The 23,770-nt window shown below is 45.8% G+C and overlaps 4 protein-coding genes across 9 annotated transcripts in view; all 4 read right to left on the bottom strand.

The window, feature by feature from the left end:
- Window positions 1-23,770, bottom strand: part of LOC131896005 (protocadherin gamma-C5) — a 161,485-nt gene that overhangs the window by 72,553 nt on the left and 65,162 nt on the right. Inside the window, exon 1 of one of the 6 annotated variants that reach the window (XM_059246569.1) lies at window positions 19,929-22,626. The exons of the other annotated variants lie outside the window; for them this stretch is intronic. Within the exon in view, the coding sequence (XP_059102552.1) occupies window positions 19,929-22,349 (2,421 nt within the window). The 5' untranslated portion in view covers window positions 22,350-22,626. Of the gene's footprint in view, window positions 1-19,928; window positions 22,627-23,770 lie in introns of those variants that run through there. 6 annotated transcript variants of the gene reach the window in all.
- On the bottom strand, window positions 6,204-8,954 carry Pcdhga12 (protocadherin gamma subfamily A, 12). The gene has a single exon (XM_059246690.1). The coding sequence runs from the start codon at window positions 8,670-8,672 to the stop codon at window positions 6,204-6,206; it is 2,469 nt and encodes an 822-aa protein (XP_059102673.1). The 5' UTR covers window positions 8,673-8,954.
- LOC131896010 (protocadherin gamma-B1-like) lies at window positions 10,743-13,907 on the bottom strand. Its single transcript, XM_059246579.1, has one exon. The coding sequence runs from the start codon at window positions 13,448-13,450 to the stop codon at window positions 10,967-10,969; it is 2,484 nt and encodes an 827-aa protein (XP_059102562.1). The 5' UTR covers window positions 13,451-13,907; the 3' UTR covers window positions 10,743-10,966.
- Window positions 15,544-19,197, bottom strand: LOC131896009 (protocadherin gamma-A11-like). The gene has a single exon (XM_059246578.1). The coding sequence runs from the start codon at window positions 18,419-18,421 to the stop codon at window positions 15,899-15,901; it is 2,523 nt and encodes an 840-aa protein (XP_059102561.1). The 5' UTR covers window positions 18,422-19,197; the 3' UTR covers window positions 15,544-15,898.

Here is a 23,770-nt window from a genome sequence, read left to right as displayed (position 1 = left end):
CCCACTCTACAACAGCAGCAGAAGAAATCAAAATACAAGATTCTTGGGAGTTGAGGACAAAGTAAAAGAAGAGTTGGGGCTTTTTTGTTTGTTTTGATTTGATTTTTGCTGACTTTGCCAGCTGAAAGGTGGTAGAATAACCTTGCTAGTGTGTTTAAGTATCTCTGTCCTGTGTGACACTGGTGACGTAAGCACATGAAGACAAGCGATGGCCTCCTTTATATCTTCTTGATGTTGGCTGGTTTCTTTCCCCTGCATTAGGGGGTAAACCTGGGGCCTCTTGCACAGTGAACAAGATCTCTACTACTGAGCTATGTTTTCACCCTGAAACTAGACAAGACTCTTCTTTCTTTTTCTTCCTTCCTTCCCTTTTTTTTTTTTCTATTTTGACATTTTCCCAAGACTACTTTTTAAATCTAACATAGTTTCAGGATAAACTGTTACCTGAATATTAAGCTGAAAACATGAAGGAAGCTTCTTAGGTGCTTCACAATATGGAAATTTATGGACCGAGGTATTTATTTTGGAAATTTGATAACTATCTTGGTCTTGTAAGGCAGGCCAGAAAGCTGTCTTTTCTTATGGATTTCGCACTATGATTCTTTCCTAAAATATCACCTTTTAATCACTCAGCTCATTTCATCGAATGGTTAGATGTAGAAACTATTGCATAATGCTTCAGAGACTTGATGAACTATGACATTATATCTGCCTCACTGGTATTAAGCAGTAGTCGAGTTTTGTATGACTTCTCTGAGAAAAATCACAATGGGTACCAACTCCCTTTAATAATTTTTTTGATTCAATTGTCTGTCCAGTGACAATGTCTTCACCTTTTCTTGAACCATATCCTTTCCCAGATGGTATTCAGAAATAGCTTTTATTTGGCATAGGCCATCGTGTACTATCAATATAAAATTGGGAATCGATCTACCTCAAGACCCAGCTATACCACTTTTGGTCATATACCCAAAGGACGCTCAATCATACCACAAGGATGCTTGCTCAACTATATTCATAGCAGCTTTATTCCTAATAGTCAGAATCTGGAAACAACCCAGATGTCTGTCAACTGAAGAACGGATAAAGAAAACGTGGTACACGTACACAATTCAGTACTACTCGGTTGTTAAAAACAATGACATCATAAAATTCAAAGGCAAATGGTCGGAACTAGAAAAACTATCATCCTGAGTGAGGTAACCCAGACCCAGAAAGACAAACATGGTATGTACTCACTTATATTAGCGGTAAAGTAAAGGATAATCATGCTACAATCCACAGACCCAAAGAGGCTAGGTAACAAGGAAAGCTCAAGGGAGATACTCTGATTTCCCTGGGAAGGGGAAATAGAAGAGATTTCGTGAGTGGACTGAGGGTGGGTGGGGATGGGAACATGAGGAATCAGGTGAGAGAGTGTGGTGGGGGGAGAGTATTGAAAGAGCTGACTGGAAGGGAGTTATTTCAGGGTCAGGTAGAAACTTGGTGCAAGGGAAGCTCCCAGGATTCTACAAGGATGACCCAGCTAAGACTCCTAGCAAAAGAGGATACATATCCTGAACTGGCCATCTCCTGTGACCAGGCAAGACTTTAAGTGGAGGGACTGGAGCACCAACCTAGCCTCATAACCTTTGACCTACAGTCTGTCCCACCTAGGGATGTGCTGGGGTAAGGGTGGCACAAAGATTGTGGGACTGGCCAGCCAATGACTGGTCCATCCTGAAATCCATGTCACAAGAGTGAGCCCACCCCTGACACTGCCTGGAGGGCCAGGACCCAGAGGCTGGATGGCCCAGAGACCTAGGATAGAACCAAACATGACCGGATGGGGGGAAAACAACTCAATGATGCCTAACCATATTCTTCTATACTCAGAGATTGGTGCCTAGCCCAACAGTCATCAGAGAGGCTTCATCCAGAAATTGCTGGAAACATGCAGATACCCACAGTCAAACATTAGGTTGAGCTCTGGGAATGCTACTGAAGAGGGAGGAAGGATGGTAGGAGCTACAGGGATCAAGGACATCACAAGAAAACTCACAGAATGAACTAACCTGGGCTCATAGGCACTCACAGAGACTGAACCAGGCTTACACAGTGATACTCTGTCTCAAAATAAACCAACCAACCAGCCAACCAACCAACCAACCAACCACACATGCCATAGGCTCCTTGTTTAGATTGTACTATTCAGACAGACAAAGGCCAACATTCACAAAATTGTCTCATACAATTTCCCCCCTCATTTTATGGCCTAAAATACAGTTTCTCAAACAGGAGTATGCTTAGGCACAACGGATTTTTTTTGAGGCACATTCTCACATAGGAGAAGATGACCTTGATCTTGTGGTAATCTTGCTTTCACCTCCCAATGGGTGGGATTACAGGCATGTGCCATCACACCAACTAAAAATTTTAAATCAGCTTCACAAAAATTCCAAAAAGAGTTCTGTTCCCAACCACAGGTTATTGTTTATATTATTTATGCCATCTGGAGAGGGATAGCTCATTATTACTTTTTCCCAAAGCATTCTAAGTATGCTGTCATTGAAAGCATGTTTCTTTTTAGTCAACCACACAAAAAAACAGCTATTATTAATTAATGAGAGATGATGAGCCAGATGGTTTATATATTGTTCCAAATCCTTATCACAATATTTCAGATCAGATCTTATTATCCCTATTTTGCCGAAGCCCCAAAGATTAAGCAACATGTCAAAGCCAACCCAGTTTGGAAGTTATCTGGTTGAAAAGTACCATTGGTGGCCCAGGTGGCATTGTAATCCCAGCTACTCAGAAGGCAGAGGCAGAAAGGTCACAAATTCAAGGCCAGACTGGGTGATTTATCAAGACCAGGTCTCAAAGTAAAAAGTGTGGAAAAAAAAAAAAAAGCTCAAGAAATATGTCAGTGGAAGCACATTTGTGCAAGGCTCTGAGTTCAATCCCCACCACCACCACCACCACCACCACCACACACACACACACACACACACACACACAGAACCTCTACTGTATCCTATGGTACATCTGAGGACACCTGGTATCATGGAGACTTCAAACACTTTTTAAAGATTTATGTGACGAGTATTAGTTTTTCACCTGTACTACACGAGTGCCTGGTGTCCACGGAGGTCAGAAGAGGGCAGAAAGCATCTGAACCTCTGGAACTCGAGTTACAGATGTGAACCACTGTGGAGGTGCTCAGAGCCAAATGTGAGTCCTCTACAAGAGTCATCTCTCCAGCCTCCTGTCTCAGAGCTATTTAACTGGGAGCACAGTTATCACAGATTTTTGAGATACTAAGAGTCATTACTACTTATGATATAACACCCAATAATTTTTCCCTAAAACCAACTCAATAAACAGCAACATCATTAGATCATGTTAGCTAAAATTTGGAGCCGGAGAGATGGCTCAGTGGTTAAGAGCATTGGCTGCTTTTCCAGAGAATCCAGGTTCAATTCCCAGTACCCACATGGCATCTCACACCTGTCTGTAACTCCAATCAATTCTGGAAGATCTGACACCCTCACACAGACACACATGCAGTCGAGATACCAATGCACATAAAACAAAAATAAATCCTAAAAAAAATTTGTTTTTTGGTTTGCAAGACATGGTTTCTCTGTGCAACAGTCCCAGCTGTCCTGGAACTAGCTTTGTAGACCAGGCTGGCCTGGAACTCATTGAGATCCGCCTGCCTCTGCCTCCCAAGTGCCAGGATTAAAAGCATGTGCCATCACTTCCTGGCAAAAATAAATCTTAAAAAAACCCCAATAAAACAAATTTTAAAAATTTGATTTCCAATTACACCTTTGATTTAGAGTTGCCCACCACATGTGATCTATGTTGAGTTTCCACAAAAGAGGGATCACTGCCCATTTTCCTCGGTATTAATTACAGAGCACCATACTTAGTAATTCTATTTACAGCTTAATGTAAATACAAATCACGTGTTATTTATTTATTTATTTATTTATTTATTATTACAGTACTAGGGATTGAAGCCAGCTGGCGAGGGCCTTGCACAAGGAAGGCAAGTGCTTTTCCACTGAGCTAAATCCTCTTTTGACATTTTATTTTGAGATGGGGGTCTCACTAAGACTGACCTTCAATTTGCTATCATCCTGCCCTAGCTAAATTTAACGTTTTTTTGTTTGGTTGTTTTTTGTTGTTGTTGTTGTTGGTTTTTTTTGGGGGGGGGTTGAGACAGGGTTTCTTTGTGTAGCTTTGGTGCCTGTCCTGGATCTCGCTCTGTAGACCAGGCTGGCCTCAAACTCAGAGATCCACCTGGCTCTGCCTCCCAAGTGCTGGGATTAAAGGAGTGTGCCACCACTGCCTGGCTAAATTTAATGTTTTATACAGACTCAAATACTTCATTAAAAAAAACTCACACAAATAGAACCACATAATCTATCTATCTATCTATCTATCTATCTATCTATCTATCTATCTATCTATCTATCTATGTTTTTTGGTCTTGGCTGTGAAGACACATAAGGTGACATTTGAATTTTGTTTTATTTGGGGACCATTGGCCTACCCTTCCTTCTCTAAGTATCACTAGTCTCGTTTATAAATTTGGATTCCAATGGTTATGTTTTTAATAGATAGGCAATACATAAATTAAAAAAACACAAGTTCTAAATTAACACTTAAGACCTACACTTTCTACAAAAATTTCTGTTTGTGAAAGGGGAAATTTAGTGAAGGAAGACTATACTACTGAAACGTTTCTTCAGGCGGAGCAGTGGTAGCACAAGCCTTTAAATCCAGCACTCGGGAGGCAGAGGCAGGTGGATCTCTGTGAGTTCAAGGCCACTATGATCTACAAAGTGAGAGTTCCAGCTAGGATTGTTACACAGAGAAACCCTGTCTCGTAAAGAAAAAAAAGAAAGAAAGAAAGAAAAAAGAAAGAAAGAAAGGTTTCTTCAGAACAAAAATATGTTCAAAACATTTAATTTTAAAGATAATTCCTCAAGAAATTCTTCACTGTGTAAAGGCAAAAATAACTCATGCTTGTGTTACATCGGTGAATTCTGGATATTTATATATCATTGGTGTAGGTAAAAACGGTGGGAGAGATGTTTAACTTTATCATTATATACATATTGTACTACTGAAATGTGTAACAGATGAAATACCATTACAGTTATTCCTCATTATAACACATAAATCGTATATTTGAGAAAAATGTCTAGTGCGTAAGAAATAAAATTCACCATACTTGAAGTCAAACAATTTAAAAGCCTGAAGTTACATCAGGAAAGTATAAGGTCAGAGCTGGAGAGATGCACAGGCATTTACAGCGCCTGCTGAGTAATCATGAGAACTGGGAGTCGGGGGGTGGGGTGGGGGGGGTGGGGGTGGGTCCCACAAAGGACTATAACCCTCTCCATGGAGGTCAGAGACAGGAGGACTTCTGAGGATTGTTGACTTCCAGCCTAGCAAGAAAACGTGAACCCTGGGTTCCGCGAAAGCCCTTGCCTCAAATGAACAGGCAGAAAGTGATAGAGAACATCTAGCTTCTGTATGTGTACATACACTCATACAGACACAGACACACATGTACAAGTAACTTTTACAAGAAATATATGTATATATCCCTAGAGACCAGAAATAATATTATTTAAAAGACTTTGAATGCAGTATATGAATTTACTAGCAGACTCAAATGCAATTAAAGGCCACCCTATTGGGGTTAGGGATGTAGCCCAGGGGTAAAGTGTTTAGCTCAGATCTTGGTTCAATCCCCAGAAAGGGAGGTTTAAAAAAAAAAAAAGCAACTGTACTTTCCATTAAAGTCCATTTCTTCACTCTAGTGGAATTAGTGTTCCCTCGGCCTTCCCTGGGATTGAATCCAGGGCCTCTTCTCCACACATGCTAGGCAAGTGTTCTACCTATGAGTTCTGAGTTACACCCACAACTTCTGTAGTCTTAACAGATAAACCGGCACGAGATAATTGACACAAAGCTGCTTCATGGGCAAAAAGAAAAAGAATTAAGTGGAAAGAACATTATCGTTGGTGAACTAAGCTACCAGATTATAGGGTACAGAGTAATATAAAGTAGAAATTGTTTCTATATCATGCAATAGTTGCATGTGACAATATTATGTTTATGTATCGTTTAAACCAAACAAGGTGATTAGGTTGTTGGTGGTGGCTGCTTTATCAATTCCAAATACCCATGAATCATCTATACTAGGAAGATAGTTCGCTCCAAGCTCGGAATGGACTCACCTGAATTAATGCATGATTATCTTTAGAAAATACTGAATCACCCGAAAGCAAAAGAGGCTCGCTTTTCTCGCAGCTCTCCTGGCTGATGAGCGTGTCTGCATAGTTGGGCTGCGGGAAGATCAAGTGACTCTTTCGGGAGCCGGCAGTGAGCGAGACCTCGTGTGAATAGGTCTGCAGGAAAGCTTGCACTCCGTCTACACCCACAAAGTGAGAGGCTGGAACGTCAGCCAATCCGGGTCCCGCAGCCCCGAGCAGGCGCAGTGAGTGCCAGCGCCTCAGCCTGAGCGCCAGCAGCACCAGAACAAAGACCAGGAAGACGCTGGAGACGGCCGCCACCGCCACCACCAGATAGAGCGTGAGCCCTGAGCTTTCGGAGGTAGAAGGAGACTCTAGATTGTCCAGATCCGCCAGGACGTCGGGGATGCTGTCGGCGATCGCCACCGTGAGCGTGACAGTGGCGGAGAGAGGAGGCTGGCCGTGGTCCTGCACAGTCACTACGAGGTTCTGCTTGAGTGCATCTCTGTCCAGCAGGGCCCGAGCCGTGCTTACCTCGCCCGTGTGCAGCCCCACCAAGAAGAGCCCTGGCTCGCTGGCCTTGATCAGACGGTAGGACAGCCAGGCGTTCTGTCCTGAGTCTCTGTCCACTGCTACCACCTTCGTCACCAGATAGCCAGGCTCTGCTGAGCGGGGCGCCAGCTCCACCCCAGTAGAACCATCCGTAGGGAGAGCGGGGTACAAGATTTCGGGGGCATTGTCATTCTGATCCAGCACGAACAGGTTCAGTGACACGTTGCTGCTGAGCGGTGGGTCCCCGCTGTCACGCGCCAGCACTTGCAATTGTAGGTCTCGGAACTGCTCATAGTCAAAGGAGTGCAGTGCGTACAGGACACCAGTGTCCGAGTTGATGGAGACGTAAGAGGAAAGGGGCACGCCCTGGTGGGTGTCCTCAGCTAGGGAGTAAGTGACTTGGGCATTCTTGTCACTGTCGGGGTCGTGGGCGGTCACGGACGCGATGGAGGCCCCTCTGGGATTGTTCTCCGGGATGTAGGCCCAGTAGGAGGCCTGAGGGAAAACGGGCGGGTTGTCGTTAGTGTCTGCTACGTTCAGGGAGAGGTGAGTTTCGGTTGACAGGGGCGGACTTCCCCTGTCAGTGGCGGTCACTGTGATGTTGTAGCTAGGAACCTGTTCTCGGTCTAGGACTGTGTCTGTGACTAAACTATAGTAGTTTCCGTAGGATTTCTCTAATTTAAAGGGCAGATTCTCTTGGATGGAACAGATTACCTGTCCATTTTCCCCGGAGTCTTGGTCATTTACATTTAAAAGGGCTATTAATGTCCCTCGGGGAGAGTTTTCTGGAACGGAGCTGGTGAGGGACGTGATGGCTACTTCAGGGGCATTGTCGTTCACGTCCAAAACTGTGACCAGGACTTTGGCCCGTGCAGAATATCCCGCGTTATCTGTTGCTTGCACTTCCATCTCATAGAAACCTGATTCCTCGTGGTTCAGCTCCCCTGTTGTTGATATTGTCCCCAAATTACTGTCTAGCTTGAAAACCTTAGCCGCCTTGTCGTCCACATACCGGAAGGAATACATCACTTCCGCATTGGCCCCTTCGTCTGGGTCGGTGGCATTGACTAGGAGCAGCTGAGTGCCCACAGCCACGTTCTCCAGCACACTCACGCGGTACTCGGACCGAGCAAACACAGGTGCGTTGTCGTTCACGTCCACAACCATCACGCGGATGCGCGCCGTGCCAGTGCGGACCGGGTCCCCAGCGTCGGAAGCGGTGAGAACCAGGAGATGCTCGGCCTTTTCCTCGCGGTCCAGCGCGCGCTCCAGCACCAATTCCGGGTACTTGTTACCATCAGCTCCGTTCTGCACTTCTAGCGAGTAGTGAGCATTCGGGCTGAGCTGGTAGCTCTGAAGAGAGTTCTTCCCGATATCTGGATCCCAAGCGTGGGGAAGAGGGAACCTCATCCCAGCGGCGGCGTTTTCACTCATTTTTATTTCTAATTCACTTTCACGGAAGTAGGGAGCGTTGTCGTTAATGTCCCTCACTTCTACTTCCACTCCGTATATTTTCCCTATATCTTCCATCAGAATCTCTAGATTTAATTGACACTTGATGGACCCCATACACAGCTCCTCCCGGTCTATCCTGCCCGCGGTGACCAAGCTGCCGCTCCGCGGGTTCAGAGCGAAAAGTTGAGACCTACCTCTGGATACAATGCGGACCCCGCGCTCCGCCAGCTCGCGTGGCTCCAGCCCCAGGTCCTTGGAGATGTTGCCTACCCTAGATCCTTTCTCCAGTTCCTCAGGAACTGAATAGCGTATCTGGGTGGATCCAGCCTCCCACAGGATCCCGAGGAGGACTCCCAGCAAGACCAGCACTTTGCAATCCTGGCGCCATTGCGCAGGGATCATTGTCATTTGAGGAGTATTTCCAATCCTGCCTTTGGCCACTTAAGCCAGAATCCGCTTTTCAGGCCCTGGAACCCGACAGTCAGGAGGTGGGACCAGCTCCTCCGGCCAGTTTCCTCGGAGAGGTGTTTTGTCTCAATCTATCTGCAATGTGCTTTAGCAAGCACGCAAAGCCAGCGAGCAGGGCTTCGCTGTCTTTTCCTCCCAGGTTGGTGAACAGCGGCACTCAGAGTCTGAACCAATTACTGCACAGTATTGAACTCTGGGAGAGAATTTTTTTGGTTGTGTACCTTAAATAGCTCCACCTACTGTTCTTCAAGTGGAGATGGAAACAGAAGGACTCAGCATTTTAGTTCTCTAATATTTTACCTACAAACCCACTTCCTTGACATTATTTTCAGTAGCTGTTTGTATTTTCCTATTTTTCCCAGTAAGACAAAATTTCAGTAGATTTCTAGAAATTTCCTAAAGGTAAGAACTCTTGTAACAAGTTGGAATTTAATACTGAGAAAAACAGAATGTCTTGATAATATGGAAACCAAACTGAGAAGTGTTATAGCGTACATGGTCAGATTCATATGGGACAGCTAGTCAAGTGACAAAGATGTACTAACACTTTTAGAGTAAGTGGAAGGATCCCAACTTGTATTACCTGGAAGTGGAGATAGTGTTACACAATTCTACAGATGCATGCAATGCAAAAGGACGTTTGATGTCGATTAAGACTTAGTAAAAGCCGGGCGGTGGTGGCACACGCCTTTAATCCCAGCACTCGGGAGGCAGAGGCAGGTGGATCTCTGTGAGTTCGAGGCCAGCCTGGTCTACAAAGTGAGTTCCAGGAAAGGCACAAAGCTACAGAGAAACCCTGTCTCGAAGAAACAAACAAACAAAAACAACAAGACTTAGTAAAAGAAAGTTAGGAATCTGAAGGATACCATAAAATTATCTTTTCTTGGGTAGCCGGCCTAATTTTAATAACTGAGAATTATTGGCCATACATTTAGAAGCAGAAAATGCAGAAAAATTTTTAGGAGATGACTGCCTATACGTATTTCATGTGTCTAGAAACTGTATCTGAGAACAAGCACTTTTGGTGATGGCTGCGGGACAGTAGACCTTAGCTGTCTCCATGCTTAAGTATAAACTTTAACTGAGCTAGCCTCCAGCCTCTGTCACCATAGAATAAAACCGGAAGAAAACTTACAGATACTTGTGGGAAAAGAGCAGACAAAAAAGTGAGATTAAAAAAACTCCGAATAGGCTGGGCAGTGGTGGTGCATGCCTTTAATCCCAGCACTCGGGAGGCAGAGCCAGGCGGATCTCTGTGAGTTCGAGGCCAGCCTGGTCTACAGAGCAAGATCTAGGACAGGCACCAAAACTACACAGAGAAACCCTGTCTTGTAAAACCACTGCCCCCCAAAAAATCAAAAACAAAAAACTCCTAATATATCTGAATACTATTGCCAAATTATTATCACATTGTAATAGAACCTTTTTGTACATACCATTTCTCAATTTATATTAATAAAGAAAGCCTTATAAGCTCAAGATATCGCTCTCCCAAGAAACAACTACAGAAAAACCAAAGTATAGTTTAAATTAAAGTATTTGAGTAGGACCAGCAAGAGATGGCTCAGCAGGTAAAGGTACTTACTGCCAAACCTAATTGAAGCTGAGTTAAATTCCTGGGACCCACATGGCAGAAATAAAGAACTGAGCCGGGCGGTGGCAGCGCACGCCTTTAATCCCAGCACTCGGGAGGCAGAGCCAGGTGGATTTCTGTGAGTTCGAGGCCAGCCTGGGCTACCAAGTGAGTTCCAGGAGAGGAGCAAAGCTACACAGAGAAACCCTGTCTCGAAAAACCAAAAAAAAAAAAAAAAAAAAAAAAAAAGAAATAGAGAACTGACTCCCAAAAGTTATCCTCTGAGCTCCACATGGCACACACACACACACACACACACACACACACACACACACACAACCGTTTAAAATTACTTGAATGGCAGTGCATCATAATACTTCTACGGTTTGAGTTTTGATGTATATGGATAAAATGTTTCAAAATCCTGAAGCCTAATGGTACAGTTACTGGCACATAGAGTAAAGACAGGAAAGAACTGAGATTGTGCAAATGAAACAGGCGATTGTGGGAACAATGTGTTTTAAGATTCCATTTCAAAGCCGAACGTGGTGGCGCACACCTTTAATTGCAGCGCTTGGAAGGCAGAGGAAGGAGGATCCCTGTGTGTTTAAGGCCAGCCTGGTCTACACAACTGGACAACTAGACCCTGTCTCAAAAAAAATCATTCCAAAAGAATTTTTAAATTAAACAATGTGCGAATGAAAGGCTCTTTGAAACTCACGTGAGTAGAAGCGATAGAATCAGAGAGTATCTTGTTATTCTCCTCAGTGACACTCACTTCCACAGAAGCGTCCATAGAAAGACCTTGCGGAGGGACCATTTCTGGCGTTAAGGTAAGAAAATGAGACGTTTTTTGACAATTGGAGGCAACATAGAGATCGTAGGAATAAGGCAGAGTGCCCTCATTGTAGTTGAGAGAAACCCCTGGTCTAGTCTTACAGCAGACGCCAGACTGAAAGCAGCCCGAGACTGCAGGACTGTGAGACTGTCGCAGGCGAAGGACAATGGCCAGAATCACAACGAAAAGAAAGAGTACTGAGATCAGGGCCAAGGCCACCACCAGGTAAAACTGAAGCTCACTCTGGGGGTCTGATGGCAGAGGATCATCGCTGAGGTCTGGCAGGACCTCCTGCAGGCTGTCAGCAAAGATCAGGTGCAGCGTGGCTGTAGCCGAGAGCGGTGGCTGTCCACCATCGCGCACAGCGACCAGAAGGCGCTGCCGCGCAGCGTCCCTGTCGCCCAAGGCACGCGCTGTGCGCACCTCGCCAGTGCGCAGCCCCAGGCTGAAGATCCCGGGATCGCTGGCCTGCAGCACGTGGTACGACAGCCAGGCGTTGTGTCCCGAGTCTGCGTCCACAGCCACCACCTTAGTGACCAGGTATCCGGGTTCGGCAGCGCGTGGCACCATGTCGAAGAGCGCAGAGCCGTCGGGCTCGAGCGCGGGGTACAGCACGCGCGGTGCGTTGTCGTTGCGGTCGCCCACCAGCACGCGCATGCTCACGTTGGCGCTGAGCGCGGGCGAGCCCTGGTCTCGCGCCTGCAGAGTCAGCTGGAAGGAGCGCAGCTGCTCGTGGTCGAAGGCGCGCTGAGCGAACACCACTCCGCTCTGTGCGTTCACAGTCACGTAGGACCACAGCGATTTAGGTTCCAGGTCGCTGGCTATGATGGAGTAGGAAACATGGCCATTAGGCCCCAAATCTGGGTCCGAGGCGCTTACTTGAGCAATGGAAGCACCAGGCGGGTTATTTTCAGCCACTTGAATCAAATAGGAGGCCCGATGGAAAACTGGAGCATTGTCATTGATGTCCCCAACGTGCAGGGTGACGCTTGTGCTGGAGGAGAGGGGTGGCTTGCCTTTATCAGTGGCGATGATGGTGACATTGTATTCTGGAGTCTGCTCCCGGTCCAGAACTCCATCTGTTACAAGCTTATAATAATTACTGGCAGAAGATTCAATTCTAAAAGGAACCGTTTCTTTTACGAAGCACGCCACTCTTCCATTTTCTTCAGAATCTTTATCGTACGTTTTGAACAGAGCCACCACTGTCCCAGGTTCTGCATCCTCGGCTATAGAACTGGACACTGAAGTAAAAACCACTTCTGGGGCATTGTCGTTTTCATCGAGAATTTCTATTACTACTTTACATTCTGTGGTCATGCCTCCACCATCTTTGGCCTCTACGCTCATGGTATAAGTCTTCTTGGTTTCAAAGTCTATAGGGCCTTCAGATTTAATTTCTCCGTTTTGATGATCTAGGATAAAATTATTTCTAATATCGTCTCCTAGTGATTTGAAGGAGTAGGTGACCTCTGCATTGACACCCTCATCCTGGTCAGTGGCCATCACCTTTAGCACAGAGGTGCCTGAGGGCATGTTCTCTCTAAGACTGACTTTGTACATATTTTGGCTGAACACTGGGGGGTTATCATTGGCATCAGTGACCTCGATTTTAATTTGAGTAGTGCCGGTTAGTACTGGTTCTCCTCCATCCACTGCTGTCAGGATCAAGAGCTGGGAGCTCTGCCTTTCCCTGTCTAGAGGCCTCTCTAACACTAATTCTGGGGCATCCTTGCCGTCAGCCTTGTCCTTCACCACCAGAGAGAAATGCTCGTTCAAACTGAGCTGGTAACTCTGGAGAGAGTGCGGTCCTACATCTTCATCTATGGCAGATTCCAGGCCAAACCTAGTGCCTGGAATCGCAAACTCATTGATTTGTAAAACAATACTGTTTTGGAGGAAATGGGGCGGATTATCATTTATATCTTCTATCACCACGCTGACGTGAAAGACGTTTAGGGGATTTTCTGCCACAATCTCTAAGGGCAGGACACACAGAGGGCTTTGGAAGCACAGTAACTCGCGATCTATCCTGTCGCTCACAACTATGTTCCCGTTCTCAGGGTTCACAGTAAGATACGGTTTCTCTGAGATAACTCTGAGGTTTCGAGTCAGTAAATCCCGAATAGGCAGTCCCAGGTCCTCAGCGAGGTTTCCCACAACCGAGCCCATGGCCATTTCTTCCGGAATAGAATACCGGACTTGCTCCGAAAGCCCCGTGCAGAACAAAGGCAGCAAGAACGGAAAGAGTACTTGCCTCCACCGGGTCCTGCTCCCTAGGTTCACGCTGCGCTCCATCCTTCTCATAGCCTTCCGGGTGATGGGAAGAGGCTTCACAAACTACTTCCACCACGAAGAAAACCCAAACGCTCACTCCAAGTTTGAAGATACCACAATCTCTAATATGATTTGCTAAGCAGAAAATTCAAGTCCCCCCACTCTTTAAGCCTTCGGTGAGCGTTCGCAATTTCAACTGGTAGAGCCTGAAGTCAGCGCTTACAGCGAATTGGACAACAGCGGCGCCCAGAGTCCACTTACAGAATTGCAACCAGAAGCCTTTGCAGACTCAATGGTATTAGGAATACAGAGCTATGTTGGGACACACCCCACAAAGGAGTTTATGAGTTTAGAATTTGTCTGTTTTCCAGTGTTGCTATTGATCAAAGCCCTAGAGATGGGATCTGTAGCATAGCTATTAACCCAGTAATGTCATATTAAAAGGCTTGTCTTCTCCTATCAGAAGAAACACACTGTGGAAGAACCAGGCAAGTCTTTCCTCAAAACCACGTGGGAAAATAGCCCCACCAAGTGGTATGGGAAAACTTGAAAGTGGAGAAATGACACCACGTATCATCTTCAATCAAACACATGCATAATTGCCAGAGAAGGGCCATTCAAAACCAGTTAGGGCACATTTGAAATAAAAAACAGCCAATGCCCTAAATTATTTCTAGTTATAATATAGATGCATCACAAGGATTGTTAAATGTGCATTCACCCTTAAGAATTTGATGGCATGAGATGTGAGCGCATTTTCTTTTTATCCTTTTATTTAAATTAACTATATGTTGCATCCTAACAACTTTCAGCGACACGCAAATCAACTTTCAGAGCCAACCTTTTCTTTTTCTTCTTCAAGAACTTGGTTCACAGCTCCCAACTAGTTTAGATTGTGCTTAAAAACACAGAGCAACCTCTCCTTACCAATCAAATGCCTCGTAGCATTTTGAATAATCTAATTCTAGTTCAAGTGTAGTGCCTTAGGTTTTTTTCCCTTTTGAGTTTGGAATTCCATAAGCATAACTACTACTCAAAACACTCAAATATTTTTCTTGCCTTCAAGACAAATTTAGGCACCTGTTAAGAAGAACTCCTTTTCCAACAGTTGAAGAATTGTGCCCAATCACCAAATTTACAATGAATAATATTAAGATCAAACTCCTAAGTGAAAAATACAAACTTGAAAGGAAATACTAATGTGCAAGTAACTGAATCAAACTCCAGACATGACATAGGAATGTGGAGGTTGATTATGGAAGTGATTCTTGTGATCAAATCTCGATAAGTCTCTTTTCCTCATTTGTTTTTGTTTCAGATAACATGCATATTATTAGATAAATATCGAGGCTTCAATAGCGAGGTTCTTTTCTTTCTGATCACAGCAATTGAATATGCTTAAATGTAGTGCAAAATGAACTTAAGGAAAGAAAAAAGGAACCTAAGCTCCTAGATGGAAGAAGACAAAGAAAAAGAAGAAGAAAGGAGAAGGAGGAGGAGGAGGAGAAGAAAAAAAAGAAGAGATGAATATGAGCAAAGTCAGCACCCCCCCAGGGCTTTGACCAAGGATCTTGCACATGCTAAGCACATTATTGACCACTGAACTATATCCCAGCCCCTAAATCAATCACTTATACAACCCAAATACCTACTTTCATCTCTAAGCATCACAAATTATATAAACAAATCTGAATTTGAAAGTTTGGGGGATAAAAATCATTTCTATATGTGGATTTGTTACATCACAAACATTCAAAAAGGAAAGGAAAAATAAAAATGAACAAGAAAAGAAAAAAGAAAAAAAAGGAAAAAAGAAAAAGCATTGCACCTAACACTACAGTAAAAGAATAAAAGAAAACAACATTGACTCAGCAGTCCAGTTATTCTCATACAATCTAGTGAATTCACAGTAGCAATAGATAGGGAGCCTAAGAAAATGGTGCTGCATTCCCTCACCCAGCAAAGTCTTCTAACAAAGTCTGTTTTGATAGGATGAAGCAATGATACAAAACTGAAATAGTCAACAGGATCCAAATATACCATCGACCACCAAAAAGCAAAACAGAACTATGCATCCTCAGAAGAAAACCTCATTATGAATAGTGTGTAGATAGATAAACGAGGAAACGCTGCAGAGAGCATGTTCCAGAGTTGAGTTAAATTTAAACATTAGAAGCAAATCATGGCAGACTATAGAGACACTGTGAAATTAAAATAAAATCTGTTTGTGAATCATCGAATTGAATCACAGTTCGTTTACATCGATAGCCACCAATCATGATGATAGATAACAATACTGAAGTTAACGCACTACAAAGCAAGTCAAGATAATCGATCTAGCCTTTCAAAATCAAAAGAAAATATGCAAGCACCAAAAATGGACTTTGATAAAGCCCTTCTGAAAAAATGTTAATCTGATGATGGTAAGATACACAAACCAACGAACAAGTTTTCAAAATATGTATGGACTAGTTATTTCTACCCAAGCCTAATTTTCATAACCAGCTCAGCAAAAGACCTTTCAAGACTTGTGCCAAAACAGCAACAATTGGGAGGCAAAGAACTATATCTCACCTGACTATCTGTCGGGTCACATTTGCCTAAAACGGTAGCTGGGTCTTCAGCTATCAGGAGAGGCTCGCTTTTCCCACAGCTCTCCTGGCTAATGAGCGTGTCTGCGTAGTTGGGCTGCGGGAAGATCAGGTGACTCTTCCTCGAGTCCGCTGTGAGCGAAACCTCGTGGGAATAGGTCTGGAGAAAAGCGCGCACCCCGTCCACGCCCACAAAATGCGAAGGAGGCATGCCAGCCAATCCGCTGGCAGCCTGGAGCAGACGCGAGGAGTGCCAGCGCCGAAGCCTGAGAGCCAGCAAAACCACGACGAAGATGAGGAAGACGCAAGAGACTGCAGTGATGGCTACCACTAGGTACAGGGTGAGGCCTGACTCACCCGGGTTGGTGGGAGTCTCCAGACTAACCAAGTCCTCCAGAACGTCGGGGATGCTGTCAGCCACCGCCACGGTGAGCCTGACTGTGGCGGAGAGGGGAGGCTGGCCGTGATCCTGTACAGATACGACGAGGCTCTGCTTGAGGGCATCTTTGTCCATCATGGCGCGGGCAGTGCGCACCTCGCCCGTGTGCAGTCCCACTGAGAAGAGCCCTGGCTCGCTGGCTTTGAGCAGACGGTAGGACAGCCAGGCGTTCTGCCCCGAGTCTCTGTCCACCGCCACCACCTTGGTCACTAAATAACCCGGCTCTGCAGAGCGGGGCGCCAATTCCACACCAGTGGAGCCATCAGTGGGGAGAGAGGGGTACAGGATCTCTGGAGTGTTGTCGTTCTGGTCCAGCACGTACAAGGTCAGCGAAATATTGCTGCTTAGTGGTGGGTCCCCGTTGTCACTAGCAGTCACTCCCAGTTGTAGGGTTTGGAACTGCTCGTAGTCGAAGGACTGCAGGGCATACAGCACACCGGTGTCCGAGTTGATGGAAACGTAAGAGGATAGAGGTGTCCCCTGGATGGTGTCCTCAGCCAGAGAGTAAGTGACCTGGGCATTTTCTCTGCTATCTCTATCAACCGCGGTCACTGAGAAGATGGAAGAGCCTCCGGGGTTGTTTTCAGGAATGTAGGCGGAGTAGGAGGGGTGAGTGAAAACTGGAGGGTTGTCGTTGGCATCTGCCACTTTGAGCAGGAGGTGAGTTTCTGTAGACAAGGGTGGACTTCCCTCATCTTTGGCGGTTAATGTAATATTGTAGCTCTCCACTTGCTCCCGGTCCAGCTCACTATTTGTTATCAGTTTATAATAATTTCCATACGTCTTTTCTAACTTAAAAGGAAGACCATTAGGAATGAAGCAAGTGACTTGACCGTTTTCTCCAGAATCTTGATCTTGAACGTTTAAAAGAGCAATTACTGTACCTGAAGGAGAGTTTTCCGGCACTGAGTTAATGGAAGAGGTGACAGTTATCTCTGGAGTGTTATCGTTCACATCCGTAACTGTGAGCTGCAGCGTGGTGGTGCTCAACAGCCCTCCACCGTCTTGGCCTTGAATTTCCATCTCATAGAATCTGTATTTTTCAAAATCCAGAGGCTTTCCAACTAGAACTTCTCCAGTTTGAGAATTCAACTGAAATATTTCAGAAGCTTTGCTTTTCTTTTTCCGGAATGAGTACGCCACTTCTCCGTTTATACCCTCGTCTGGGTCTGTGGCATTCACCACGAGCACCCGAGTTCCAGAGCTGAGGTTTTCGGGAATACTCACTCTATACACAGACTGTGTAAACTTTGGGATGTGGTCATTTACATCGAGGACCACCACGCGAATGGGAACCGTGCCCTTGCGGATGGGATCTCCCCCATCTAAGGCTGTGAGGAGGAGGTGGTGAGAAGCCTCTTTCTCCCGATCCAGGCCTTCCTCCAGCACTAGCTCTGGATTCTTGTCCCCATCAGTTCCGCCTCTCACCTGCAAGGAAAAGTAACTACTGGGGCTGAGCTGGTAGCTCTGGAGGGAGTTCATCCCGGCATCTGGATCCCTAGCGCTAGGAAGAGGAAATCGCGATCCAGGACTAGTATGTTCGCTGACTTTGATCTCCACCTCCTCTTCCTGGAAGCTGGGGGCGTTATCATTAATGTCCATTATTTCCACCTCCACTCCGTAAATCTTCAGGGTGTCCTCCACAAGAATCTCCAAATTTAGCAAGCAGGAGGGCAAGGTATCACACAACTCCTCGCGGTCGATCCTACCCGCGGTGACCAAGCTGCCACCTCGCGGATTCAGAGCGAAAAGCTGCATTTCGCCTCTGGAGACGATGCGGACTCCGCGTTCCGCGACCTCCCAGGGCTCCAGCCCCAGGTCTTTGGAGATGTTGCCCACGAAGAAGCCTTTATCTGTCTCTTCTGGCACCGAGTATCGGATCTGCCCGGTCCCAAACGTCAGCAAGGTCCCCAGGAAAATGCACAGCGGGACCAGCGCTCTGCGGTCCAGGCTCTGAGGCTGATTCGCCATGGCTCCGAGTGAGTGCAGTTCGTGGGTTCTTGCGCCGGTTTATTTTTTTCTGAATTAGCTTTTGTGTCTACGAGGTTCCAGGTCGTCCGCATCCAAAATATATTCCAAAGCGAGCGGAGGTGTTTTTATTTCCAGAATTAGGATGCGTGAGTATCCATCCCTTTCGGCTTTGTGTGGTAGAGGTTCAGGAGAAGGACTCAATAGCTTGGCCCTCCCATTCCCTGATTGGTCAACAGCGGCGCCTAGAGCCCAATCTTATTATTACAACACTAAGAAAAATCGGATGTTGCAGAGGAAATTGTCACACTCACCTTTTCCGTGGATCATACACAATTGTAAAGCTGAAAACCGCAAAAATAGTTATGTGATGTGATGTAAAATTCACCAGGCGCACTTATGAAAAGGGTAGGTATTAAATGGACTTGTTTAATTTAAAGTTTTGAAATACTACTGGAACTTAAAACGCACAGATTAGTTGTGATTCCAACTGGTTTTACTGACGGAAGAGACACGACATTTGTGGATGTGTAAACAGTGTGGTCCACAAAATCCTCAGGTAGGATGCATGGCTATTATTCTTACTACTTTTCCCCCAAGGTTTTTTTATTGTTTTAATTATGTGTATATGTATGTGTCTTTGTATGTGCACGTGTGAGTGTGTGTTCATGTGAAGTCCAGAAAAAGGTGGAACTGGAGGTACAGGCAGTAGTGATCCGCCAGTTGTGGATGCTGGGAACTGAACTTGGGTCCTCCCAAAGAGCAGCGATGCTCTTAACCACTAAGCCATCTCTCCAGTCCCCACCAAAGATTTTTTTAATGAATTATTTTGTTTTTTAACGAGCAAAACAAAGACAGAATGTTTCATTCAAACTTTGAATAGCATTATGGTTATCATTTAAAAAGATAATAAAATATAACTGTATTTCATACCTATAAATGCAAGACCTTTTTTAATGAAACACTCGTGTGAGAGTTTCATATACTTGTATATGTTAGAGGCCAGAGGACAGGGAGGAGAGAATTAGTAATCAAAGCCAGGACCTAGAGCATACTATACCCTCAACCCTCAAAAAAGGAAAGAATTAAATATGTTTGGATAGTAGTGTATTTAACCATTGCAAGCCTTTTGTTGTATGTGCTGGATAGAACTGGGCATATTTCACACGAGGCACATGGATTTTGTCACTGAACCACATTCCCACATCCCTTCCAAACACAGGGATAGCATGAGTTTGGCCTGGATTTCTCTTAGGAACTTTAAGTTCCAAAAATAGAGCTCGCCAGGTGGCTCGCTCCTTTATTCCAGGCACTCAGGAAGCAGAGGCAGGCAAATCTCTGTGAATTCTAGGCCAGCCTGGTCTACACAGCAATTCCAGGACTACAGAGAGAAACTTCTGTCTCAAAACAAAACAAAACAAAACAAAAACAAAAACAAAATCCTTAAAATAGCACTACTATATTGGAGCACATTGGCGTACCGGCATTTAAAAAGCATAATATTAAATACCTGGTTAAAGGTCTTCTCGTCTGCTTCAACACTAGGAGTTAAAATGCTAGTCAACAGTGCTGAGGAACTATCTTTGTTGAGAATATCTTGTGTGGCTGGATAATCACCAACAGAAGTGAGAAAATTAAATTCTGGTTTAGCTTGATCTCCCGGCACGCACATATTATAGGCATAGGGCAATGTCCCTTCGCTGTAGTTCGGTGGAAGTACAGGTCGAGACTTGGAGCCGAGAACTGGCCCCAAGCAGCCAGTGGTTGAAGAGCTGGAAGACTGTCGCAAGCGCAAAGCAATGGCCAAAATTACCGCGAAGAGGAAAAGCACTGAGATCAAGGCCAAGGCCACCACCAGGTAAAACTGAAGCTCACTCTGGGAGTCGGAAGGAGTGGGGTGATCGACGAGGTCTGGCAATGCTTCTTGTAGGCTGTCTGCGAAAACTAGGAGCAATGTGGCAGTGGCAGAGAGCGGTGGCTGTCCACCATCCCGCACAGCGACCAGAAGGCGCTGCCTTGATGCGTCCCTGTCGCCCAAGGCACGCGCTGTGCGCACCTCGCCAGTGCGCAGCCCCAGGCTGAAGAGCCCGGGATCGCTGGCCTGCAGCACGTGGTATGACAGCCAGGCGTTGTGTCCGGAGTCTGCGTCCACCGCCACCACCTTAGTGACCAGGTATCCGGGTTCTGCAGCACGCGGTACCATGTCGAAAAGCGCGGAACCGTCGGGCTCGAGCGCGGGGTACAGCACGCGTGGTGCGTTGTCGTTGCGGTCGCCCACCAGCACGCGCATGCTCACGTTGGCGCTGAGCGCGGGCGAGCCCTGGTCGCGCGCCTGCAGAGTCAGCTGGAAGGAGCGCAGCTGCTCGTGGTCGAAGGCGCGCTGAGCGAACACCACTCCGCTGTCCTGGTTCACCGACACGTAGGAGGACAGCGCCTTTGGTTCTAGGTCGCTGGCTATGATGGAGTAGGAGACGAGGCCATTTAGTCCAAGATCTGGATCCCGTGCTTTGACTTGGGCTATGGAGGTACCGGGCTGGTTGTTTTCTGGTACGTTTACCAGATAGGCGGGCTGTTGGAAAACAGGTGCGTTGTCGTTGACGTCAGCAACGTGCAGAGTTATGATTATGCTGGAGGAAAGGGGTGGCTTGCCTCTATCCGTGGCTATGATAGTGATATTGTACCCTGGGGTCTGTTCCCGGTCTAGGATGCTGTCTGTCACTAACTTGTAGTAATTATTGGAAGAAGAATGAATCTTAAATGGACTGTCTCCACTTAAACTGCACGTGACTTGTGCGTTTTCCCCGGAATCTCGATCCCTTACTTTGAAGAGGGCCACAACCGTTCCAGAAGGGGAATCCTCCAAAATCTGATCAGAGAGGGAAGTGATGATTATTTCTGGGTGGTTGTCGTTCTCATCTAGAACTTCTATAATTACTTTACACTGTGAAGAAAGAGATCCTCGGTCCTTTACCTCTACATCAATCGTGTATTTTTCTACTTCTTCAAAATCCAAGGACTGGTGAGTTACGATGTCTCCAGTTAGGGAATCGAGAGAGAACACGTGCTGAGCTTCGTTAGCCACACCCAGGAAGGAGTATGTGAACTCCGCATTGATGCCCTCGTCCTGATCCGTCGCGCTTAGCCTTAGGACGGCGGTCCCTGGAGGCACATCTTCCCGAAGGCGGACTCTGTACACATCTTGGCTGAACACTGGGGGGTTATCATTGGCGTCTACCACGCGGATTCGGAGCTGAGCGGTGCCACTTCGGGGCGGGTCCCCACCGTCTACAGCTGTCAGCACCAGGTGGTGGGTGTTCTCGGTTTCTCGGTCCAGCGTCTTTTGCAGTTCTAATTCTGGGTATTTGCCACCATCAGGATTGTCTTTCACCAACAATGAGAAATACTCGTTAGGACTTAGGTGATACTTGCTCAGTGAATTCACACCAATATCAGGATCTTTCGCAGACTCCAGAATTGTTCTCATCCCTGGGTTGACGGATTCAATTATTTCTAAGTTTATTTCATTTTTTGGGAATTGAGGAGCGTGGTCGTTAACATCCTCAATCTCCACAACGACATGAAAAATATTCAAGGGGTTTTCCAGCACGGCTTCCAACTGCAACTCACACTTTCTTCTCTCTTTGCATATCTGCTCGCGGTCTATGCGGTCCTTCACCAGTAAATCCCCGCTCTCCGCGTCCACACTGAAGTGCAGCTTCTCAGCGCTAACCCGCAGCTTCCTTGCAGATACTTCCAGGACACTGAGCCCCAGGTCCTTGGCGAGGTTCCCCACCACAGAGCCGCGGTCCAGCTCCTCCGGGATGGAGTAGCGGACCGGCTGGCCCAGCGCGGGACAGAACAAAGGCAGCAGCAGGGTAAACAGTACCTGCGGGCGGCCGGGGCGCTGCCTCTGCGCGCAGCTCCCTCCCATTGCTGGCTCGGGTTCTCTCTAGGTCTTCGGATCTTCACAGTAGGATAGAGTGCGGTCTTCCGAGGCGGAGGTGCATCTGGCCCCGTACGGCCGGACCCCAGTTTGGGGCTGGAAATCGGTGTCTTAGTCTCTGTGAGCGAGAGTTCCCTTTGGAGTGTATTCGTTTCTGCGCAGGAAATTCCAGCCTAGAGACTGAGGGATCCCGGGCGTTGGAGCTTGCTCTGCACTGGCCGACAGCGGCGCCCAGAGGCTCTGAGTGGAATTGCAGTCTGGCGTTTCATATTTTGAGGAATCTTTTATTTTATATCAAGCGCAAGTTGATAAGCTAAAATACTTGAATTTTGTTTCTTATTGACTTTGTTTCCATCGTGGAAATTTTAATATTAAATATTATGTTTAATTCGTAAAAATATAATAATTTTGGGTAGATTGAAAGACTGTTTCGTTCTAATAAAAAGGCATGAAAGAAAGCAAAGGGAAGGTACACAGATTCAACCCATGGCCCACTGTTACCCAGATCATCCATCCACAGGAAATGATTATCACTCCTTTTGAGGAAAATTATCTTTTGTCATCAACTCTAGCTTTAGTCAGTTAAAAAGTAAAAACCCCTTCATCCATATTTAGACTGCAACCCTGGCTGTATTCAGTCATCCAGTATGGTCAGTTTTACTCTAAGAATTTTTTAAAATTTATTTTAATTTTATGTGCATTGGTGTTTTTGCCATGGGTTTCAGGTCCCCTGGAACTGGAATCACAGACAGCCTGAGCTGCCATGTGGGTGCTAGGAGTTGAACCTGGGTCCTCTGGAAGAGCAGTCAGTGCTCCCAACCACTGAGCCAAACCTCCAGCCCTAAGAATTTTAATAGACTACTTACAACATCAAAAGAGTGCTGTTGAAGCTTGCTTTTTTCAAATAACGGAACTGAAATATATACATAATAATGTTACTCTTGTGGGGGAAAGATGTGGAACAATAGTTGCAATGAGTAAATTGTATTATAACTCCAGAATGTGTACTTACCTTCCATGAATCTACAGTTAGCCAAGTGTTGACACAAAAATGTCATGGTCTCAGATGTATTGTGAGACTTGGTAGAGCGCTCCTTTTTCTAGTCACTTCTGTAGAGCAATAATAAATCCAAAGGTCGAACCAAATACATCACCGTTTTCTTGAACTAAATGTGCTCACCAATACCTCCACCAATCATTGATTTAGAAGGGTTTCAGGTCCATCTTTGCTTAAATTCTGACCCCCCACAGAACTGCCTTTTCTTCCTTTGCTCTTAGCTCTTAGTTTATTTGAAAGTTCAGTCCCAGTGCTTTTGCGTTTCCTCTGAGTTTTCTTCTACATTAAAGAGAAATACCCTCATCACACATGTTTAGCTTCTGTTCTTGGGAACACAGACATTACCCACCCC

The sequence above is a fragment of the Peromyscus eremicus genome, chromosome 19 (assembly GCF_949786415.1).
Source record: "Peromyscus eremicus chromosome 19, PerEre_H2_v1, whole genome shotgun sequence".
NCBI lineage: Eukaryota > Metazoa > Chordata > Mammalia > Rodentia > Cricetidae > Peromyscus > Peromyscus eremicus.
The sequence above is the reverse complement of the archived record's forward strand: the minus strand, read 5'-3'. Positions and strand labels throughout refer to the sequence as shown.